Source organism: Sinocyclocheilus grahami, unplaced genomic scaffold (genome assembly GCF_001515645.1).
Source record: "Sinocyclocheilus grahami isolate Dianchi unplaced genomic scaffold, SAMN03320097.WGS_v1.1 scaffold1719.1, whole genome shotgun sequence".
NCBI lineage: Eukaryota > Metazoa > Chordata > Actinopteri > Cypriniformes > Cyprinidae > Sinocyclocheilus > Sinocyclocheilus grahami.
The window spans coordinates 101,005-109,744 of NW_015506898.1; the positions used below are offsets into that span (position 1 = coordinate 101,005).

Below are 8,740 nucleotides of genomic sequence, written 5' to 3' on the forward strand. Positions count from 1 at the left end.
ATATCACTGTATTTCTGAAGGAAGACTATCTTTAGAAAATTTTCTATGTCATTTTCATTTCATCTTGCATGTTATATGCCTGATAAAGCAGCGTTTGTGAGCTCAGCGCTGCTTTGTGTACAACCGTTGCTGGGGAAACCTCTGTTTCTCCTGCTTTAAAGCACCTCCTGCTGGCACAGAATGAATTTGCATTTTCAGTAAGTCCGTCTGATTTACGCAGCAAACATATTTTGCTTTTCCTATATCCACGGGTGCTGCGGATAATCCGCGGGTCGGGTAATAAATGCATTCTGATTATTTGCAGGTGGATAAAATAAATCGTAAATGAAGCAAATATTAACTGAATTTTCTTTTTATGTATTTTTTCATTAGGCAGACAATTTTTTGTGTGTGTGTGTGTGTATTCGTTCGCCTGATTGGGAAGTTGCAGTGACAGAAACGGTGACATTCCAGATAAAGTTTGAAAGGAGTAAAGCCTGTGTTAATGCTATTGTAACAAAGTTCGTAGTCCGGGAAAAAGGAGGCAGGAACCGGCGAACATTCACACACAACTTTAATCAAATAAACACAAAATAGCGCACACAGAACCAAAACACAAAATAAAATCCAGGCCTGGTCCTCTCTCGTCCAACACTGTCGTCACTCCTCCTTTTATCCTTCCGGAGTTCCTCCGTGGGACTCGAGACCGGTGAGTGGCGCAGGTGTCGCACATTAGCATTTACTCCACAGGCCTCGCTCCGTTCCCACGGCTCTCGGCCCCGCCCCTCTCGTCACATACTCCCATCGCCCGTCTCGCAGGCCGGGGGTACCCACGAGACTGCGCTCTACTCCCCCCCCTCCACCGTTTGGGAGCAGATCACGGGCAGCCACGGCGCACCTGGGGGTAAGGACAGACAGACGAGGCGATCATGGTGGATGGCAGCAGGCTCCGGCCTCAGGCGAATGGCGGCAACTCCTCCGCTCCCTCACGGACGGCAGCCGTCCCTCCACATCCCAGGCAGCGAGTTCGTCCGACCCCCCTGGCAAGTCACTCCCTTCTCGGGAAGGAGGAGGGGAACAGGCGAACACTCAAAGAAACTTTAATAATAAAATAAACACAACATAGCGCGACAGCCCCTCGCGGACGACTGCCGCGCACAAACAGAACCAAAACACCCTGATCAGCTCCGGTTCCCATGGAGCCGTAACGTGCCTCAGACGTGTGCAGTGAGGCGCAGATCATCTCTAACGTCACTGAAACTGCTGTTAAAAATGAACCATCCATTCATCTTATCATCATGCAAAACTAACATGACAAATAGCGAATTTATCAATGTTTCTCGAAACGTTATAGCATTTCCACACCGGTGATAAAATGACGGTGGTGCCAAATAATTTATGTCCCCACGCATTATGTACGTCGTCACGCGTTGACGTCATCAAATTGTGATCAGTTTGTGAAATCGGCCAAGTGTAGTGAGTACCGATCGAAGCATCCCTAGTGAGAACAGTTTAGCAGACTACATATATAAAATGCATATAAATATCATTTGACACTATATATCGCACAATAATGTCTTAATAATATGTATTAATTTTAAACAAGCATTTGAAAGCAGCCGCCTGTCTCTCAGACAGTATGCAGGTACCGAATGCAAAGGGCAAAACATTGCCTGAGGAATTAGTTTTTTGCCATTTTTATGTCAAAGTTGTTTGGCAACAAAGGTTGCCTTCAGTTCATGTTGATACTGACTTCAAGAGGCTAAAGCTGCAGCTGCTGTTTCCTGAGACATAACTGAAATAAACCCTGCACTCAGACTGTCCTAGCATGATTATACCGCCTCGTCCTTATTAGCTTCTCAAGTAAGCTAGTTTAGTTCATTTAATTTAATTTATTTATATATTTATTTTTTGCCTATTAGAAAATCATTCTTTATTGTTTTAAGCATAAATCTATGTCTAAAATACAGAAAGGCAATTTGCCAATGGGAAAAGAAAAATATGAACTTTTTTTTAACTGGAAAACAAGGAAAAAATACTTCAAAGTATTATGGAAAATGATTGATGCAGATTACAAAAACTAAAAAGATTTAATTCAGATAATAAAATAATTAGATTTATTTGAACAAAGCCATGGTGACTAGTAGCTGTTACCATAACTATATTCTATTGTGAATAAAATACAAGTTTATGAGATTTGTAAATTATTCCATTCCTTTTTTACTCACAATTTGTACAGTGTCCCAACTTTTTTGGAATTGGGTTTGTAATTCACACAGTGTTTCTGCAGTTTCCACAAAATCTGTACAATGATAAAAAAAAGCCAATATTATGCTAATTTTATGTGCAAAATGCATGTCAGCGAGCTGTGTGGGCATGAGAGTACCATTACCCAAACCCTTCTCACAGTTTCTAATGATTTCCCACATCTCATGCACAGGCTCTCCGGAAATCCTCCATTCTATGATGAAACAGATGATGATGACTATGAAAACCATGACAAGAACCTCTTCCGGAAGATTCTTGCTGGAGACTATGAGTTTGACTCACCATACTGGGATGAAATTTCAGACTCCGGTACTTTTACTAAAGAATACTGATAAAACCTCACATGTTTAGTAGAGCACAAATTTGTGTTATGTAAACCTTGATTTTAAAGACATGACATGACTATTCAGTTGTGTTTACTAAGTAACATGTCCCATTTTGTCTATCAACAGCTAAAAACTTAGTGTCACGTCTTATGGAGGTGGACCAGGATCAGAGATTGACTGCACAAGAAGCCATCAACCATGAATGGTACTTATAGTATGAATATACCTGACAATTACTCAATATATTGGCATTCATAACTATTGCTTGAAAGTTTGGGATATGAAATACACTAAATTTTGGATTATTTTTCAAATAAGTCTCTTATGCTCACCATACTGAATTTAATTACAGTTAAAAGAGTAATATTGTGTAAAATATTACAATTTAAAATAATAGTATTTTCTATTTTAATATTCAGCAGTCATTGCTCCAGTCTTAAAGGGATAGTTCACCCAAAAAAATTACCCCATGATTTACTCACCCTTAAGCCATCCTAGGTGTATATGACTTCTTTCAGACTAATACAATCAGAGTTATATTAAAAAATGTCTTCCGAGCTTTATAATGGCAGTGAATGGGGGTTGAGATTTTGAAGCCCAAAAAAGTGCACCCATCCATCATAAAAAGTGCTCCACACGGCTCCGGGGGGTTAATAAAGGCCTCCTGAAAAGATTTGATGTGTTTGTGTAAGAAAAATATCGATATTTAACTGTCATACGCACATTCACTAGAGAGTAGCGTTCCAGCGTAGGATGTAGGCATAGCGTAAGCTCCGGTGAGAAAATGTTAGTCTCACGAGAACCAAGTTTTGTTTCAAGCAAAGGAAAACCAGTCTCTGCTTAGCTTATATCGAAATTCTCTGACACTTTTCTTTTCAAATCCTCATTTTGTACCAGTGTTAATTTTGACAGGCATTTTTGATTTAGTCTTAGTCTTTATCTTGAGACGAAAGTGCTTAATAGTCTTAGTCAGATTTTAGTCATTTGAGTCTTTCAAAGTTTTAGTCGACGAAAAGTCGTTGCATTTTTGTCAACTTGTTGTCATTACTTTTAGTCAAACTGCAGTTACCAACATTTTATTTTGGTAGTTATTTGATATGTAGTCATTAAAGGGGTCATATGATGCGATTTAAAGTTTTCCTTTCTCTTTGGAGTGTTACAAGCTCTTGGTGCATAAAGAAGATCTGTAAAGTTGTAAAGACTAAAGTCTCAAATCCAAAGAGATATTCTTTATAAAAGTTAAGTCAACCCCCCCTACCTAAAATGGCTCGTTCTAACACGCCCCCACATATCTACTTCACTATGTGGAAATATTAGCATAATGCTGCCCAAATGTGCACGCAAAGAAAGAAGGCGTGGTTTCAGGAACAGCAGTAGTGTTGATGCAGCCATGTCAGGGAGACGGTGTGTGTTTCAGTGTGAAAGCAAAAGCACTTTATTTGGCCTTCCGGAAGTAGATGCAATTAGGAATCACTGGTTAAGGTTTATTTACAACAGAACAGCACAACCCAGATGTTCAAATTTGTGAAACGCATTTTATGGACGACAGTTTTTTGAACCTAGAACGGTACATATTTGCTATTGACTGTTCAAATGCAGAGTTTTGCGCAGCGCAGAGTAACGCGTCATGTGTGTGTGTGTGAGGGGAACAGGGTCACATCTCAGGAGAGTGAACTGTCTGTCAGAAATCCATCACTGTGTCTGTCACGGCACTCTGTTGCCCTTTCGGGCTTGAACTGATGGTAAAACTAACGACATTATTAACTTTCTTGATATTTACTTTGAAAGCTGAAGCGATTATGGTAGAGGGCGTTACATTTCCAACGAGTGCTTGAGGTGTTCGGCCAATCACAATGCACCGGGTCAGCTGGCCAATCAGAGCAGACTGCGCTTGTCAAAGGAGGGGGCTTTGTTGAAAACTACGTGTTTGAGAGAGGCGGGGCATAGAGGACCTACAATAATGTACAGTATTTGAAAAATGTGTTTTTTGAGCATTAAAGCATGTCAACATATTCTGTTACACCAAATACACAAAATAATGATCTTTAAAATAGCATCATATGACCCCTTTAATTCTTCACTCTTTAGACCAAATCAATTGAGTTTATGAGAAATTTGAATCAAGGATTGAATTTGGAAAAACTTGAATAAATTATGACAATTTTCATTTTTGGGTGAACTATCCCTTTTAACAGTAGTGAACAGGGAGCAACTTGTAAAAATTATAGATGTTCATATATAATATATATAATTTATAATTTTTGAAAAAGCAGAATAAGACAATAAGACAAATACGAAAGAGATACAAATTAAACTTAACAAATATGTGATACAAATAAATGTTATTACTTAACATATTTATTTAACATCTTTTGTTGGTTGACATTAATGACACAGATAGGTACTTAATTAGGAATGATGTCCTTTTAGGACGGAAGGCATGCATGTAATACTGACACACGTTCAGTTTTTACCCACCTGTTTACATTCACTTAATCCATAACCGACTGTATTTACGTGAGATACTCTACACGATAGACATTTGGACTGCTGTGTGTGTATTTGAGCACTGAGAACTGATCGCGCACTGTATATGAGAAATGAAGAAGTGGAGCATGCGTGAGAGAGAGCACTTCTATCAACGCGATTCCGCCTAGCCTGCCTTCACTAACTTTGTTAATCGACAACGAATTGTGACTCTCAGGAAAAATGGGACGTCTGGTCACCTTATCCCTACCCCTTCGGGTTCTGAGGCCATTGTTTCAGATCGCTAGTTCGCATTTTGTTAGCCTATCCATACACAGCAGGTGCCATACTGAGACTAGATATGCAAACGCCCCTTATCCGATTTCAATCCAATGACAGGGACACACATTTTGAAGGACAAGACAGCCTATAGCCTATAGGACGTATTTTGAATGTCCGGTAGTCCTCAAATAACATTATAGTCCCGTCTCGTCTTGTTAACGAAGACGCGGCATAAATTTCGTCTTAGTTTTTATCATCAGATATTAGTTTTAGCTCGTCAACGTCTTGTCTTAGTCACAGAAAAAAAATTCTGTTTTGTACTTCTAATTCGTGACCGGTGTTTTGTTTTGCTCTCTCCTCTGTGTTCGTCACTTATCACCGGAGCTTACGTTAAACCTACATCCCACGTCATCCCCTGGAACGCCACTTGTCTCTTGTGAATGTGCGTATGACAGTTAGCGGAAGATAAAGATTACGTTTTAGCTGGTGGAGCCGTGTGGAGTACTTTATATGATAGATTTATGCACTTTATTTTGCTTCAAAATCTCCACCCCCATTCACTGCCATTATAAAGCTTGGAAGAGCCAGGACATTTTTTAATATAACTCTTGATTGTATTCGTCTGAAAGAAGAAAGTCATATACACCTAGGATGGCTTGAGGGTGAGTAAATCATGGGGTAATTTTCATTTTTTTGTACTTCTAATTCGTGACCGGTGTTTTGTTTTGCTCTCTCCTCTGTGTTCGTCACTTATCACCGGAGCTTACGTTAAACCTACATCCCACGTCATCCCCTGGAACGCCACTTGTCTCTTGTGAACGTGCGTATGACAGTTAGCGGAAGATAAAGATTACGTTTTAGCTGGTGGAGCCGTGTGGAGTACTTTATATGATAGATTTATGCACTTTATTTTGCTTCAAAATCTCCACCCCCATTCCCTGCCATTATAAAGCTTGGAAGAGCCAGGACATTTTTTAATATAACTCTTGATTGTATTCGTCTGAAAGAAGAAAGTCATATACACCTAGGATGGCTTGAGGGTGAGTAAATCATGGGGTAATTTTCATTTTTGGTGAACTATCCCTTTAAGTGTCACATGATCCTTCAGAAATCCTTCTAATATGCTGATTTACTGCTTAAGAAACATTTCATATTATTATTTTATGTTAAAAAGGTGTTGTGCTTAATATTTTTTATAACAATGTTAAAAAGCCTTTACTGTCACTTTTGATCAATTTCATGCATCCTTATTGAACAAAAGTATTAGTTTCTTAAAGAAAATAATATGAGAAAAATGTAACCCCAAACCTTCAAACGGAATTATATCTAAAAACAACTTTCCAGGGTATATAATAAGCTTTCTTGTACTGTTAAAGGATATCTGGAAATGCTGCTTCAGACAAGAACATCAAGGAAAATGTGTGTGCACAAATCGAGAAGAACTTTGCTAAAGCTAAGTGGAAGGTAATTTCTAGATGAAGTTTACTCTTAAAAATGCTTTTGTGTTAGTAAGTTGAGTTTTTCCAAATTAAATCTGAATTATTACCTCCCTGTAGAAAGCCGTACGGGTCACAACTATGATGAAGCGTCTCAGGGCACCAGAGCATCAGACAGCAGCAGCCGTACCAGGTGCACCTAACCCTGCAGCAGGGGCTCAGGAAAACCCTCAAGCTCCATCGGAGGCCTCCACAGCCCCATCGAGTACCGCTGAAAGCAACTCGACAAGCACAGAAGCCCCTGCTGTGGAAGCTCCCAGTGCTGAAGCAATGGCTGCCACTGACCAGCCACCAGTAGAGCCTGTTCTCCATGCCCCAGCTCCCGAACAGCCTGATCCAACATCGCGATGCAACGGAGAGGCTTTAGCCCCCCTGCCGTCAGACACAGGGGAGGAACAGATGGGTTAATATCGCTACCTCTCTCCCACCTGTGTTTAGATCCCGCACACTTGTATATAAGCAGCAAGCATGCTAATACTGATCCCACAACTCATAGCATTAATCTCAACATGCTCTATCATGAGCCGACTTCTAAAACATTTCCCAGCAAGCATCTGTTTTCTATTGAATCACAAGCTATGTGACATGTATCGAAGGCTCTGGCTACTTTAACTTTGCGTAAAAGAAGAAAAAAGCTGTTTTCTGCTTACATTAAGCCAAGATTGAAAACTTCAGCACTGATCTGCATACATGTTTTAGGATAGATTATCAAAGCAGGCCTCATTTTATAAAGTTACTTTTTTATTTTTTTGCATTGCAGTTAGTTAACGTCTGTCTTGAGCAGGTAGTCAGAGGAGCACAGATACACAGCTTCATGTGCAATGTAAAGTTTCTGTAAATAGCTTCCTAACCTCTAGATTAGACGTAGCCAAGAACAGCATGCTATTTCAAATCTGCTGTTTATGACACTCATGTCCAGGTAACTGACACATTCAGCTTCAGCTTTATGTGGATGTTTCATGTCTTGATCAAACACTCATGAAATGTTGCCATCAATTTATCTTGTCATGGCATTTTAATGGTTGAGACATGTGGCCCAATAAATGGAGCAGATTAGGTAAACTTGAGAAATACCTCAAATCTGCTTGGTAGCTAGCCACATGAACAGTGGAAAAACTCATTTGTTCTTATAATGTATTATATACTCTTTTCCATACATTGTACATGTTTTGAGTAATATACCTGTCCATTTTAAAAGTACACAGCCATGCACAGTGAAATGTGTTTTCAATAGGATTTCATCTGAAGCATAGATGTACATAAGTTACAGTGGTCATACTTTGAGACTCTTTCATTGGGTTGAATATTTACGCAGTCATTATATTTTTTTCATTGTACCTCCCTCTACTAATCTATAATACATTTGAATATATTCTGAGATATTTATTAGACTTAAACATAAAATTATCAAAATATAAATTATAGATTTTTTTTAGATGAATCCAGATCTTTTTTGAATTGCAAATATTTAACAGGTATCAGATATTTACTTATTCCTGTTAAGTCACTTTTATTTATATAGCTTATACAAAACAGATTATTTCAAATTATTATATCACTTATCCATTTGCCCCCCTATAAAAATGCTCAAAATTCTCCTTTAAGAAAGGCACATACTGTAAATTCAAATTACATTAACAAAAGTCTCATTTAGTAAACCATAAGTACTGCAGGAAATAATGTGTATTTTTGCACTTTTGGTTTCATCATTGTGAAGTCAATGGCTTCTTGAATGGATCTTGGTTAAATGCCTGAAATAAGATCTAAGATTTTAAGTTAAGACATCATCAGGCCGTACTAACGTACTAGTCTGCTTTTACAACCTTGTTGTGTTTATACTCACATTCTCGCAAACTATTCTAACTCAAACTTTTCCAACTCATAGATGTTAAAGATCGAGACTTTTAGATTGAAAAAAAAAAA

General features: G+C 38.7%; 1 protein-coding gene across 1 annotated transcript in view; it reads left to right on the forward strand.

The window, feature by feature from the left end:
* LOC107572221 (caM kinase-like vesicle-associated protein) overlaps positions 1–8,238 on the forward strand; it is a 66,271-nt gene extending 58,033 nt beyond the window's left edge. Inside the window, exons 5-8 of the mRNA XM_016258650.1 lie at positions 2,420–2,556; positions 2,700–2,778; positions 6,698–6,785; positions 6,878–8,238. Of these exons, the coding sequence (XP_016114136.1) occupies positions 2,420–2,556; positions 2,700–2,778; positions 6,698–6,785; positions 6,878–7,225 (652 nt within the window). The 3' untranslated portion in view covers positions 7,226–8,238. The remainder of the gene's footprint in view (positions 1–2,419; positions 2,557–2,699; positions 2,779–6,697; positions 6,786–6,877) is intronic.
* Positions 8,239–8,740: the final 502 nt, after the last annotated feature.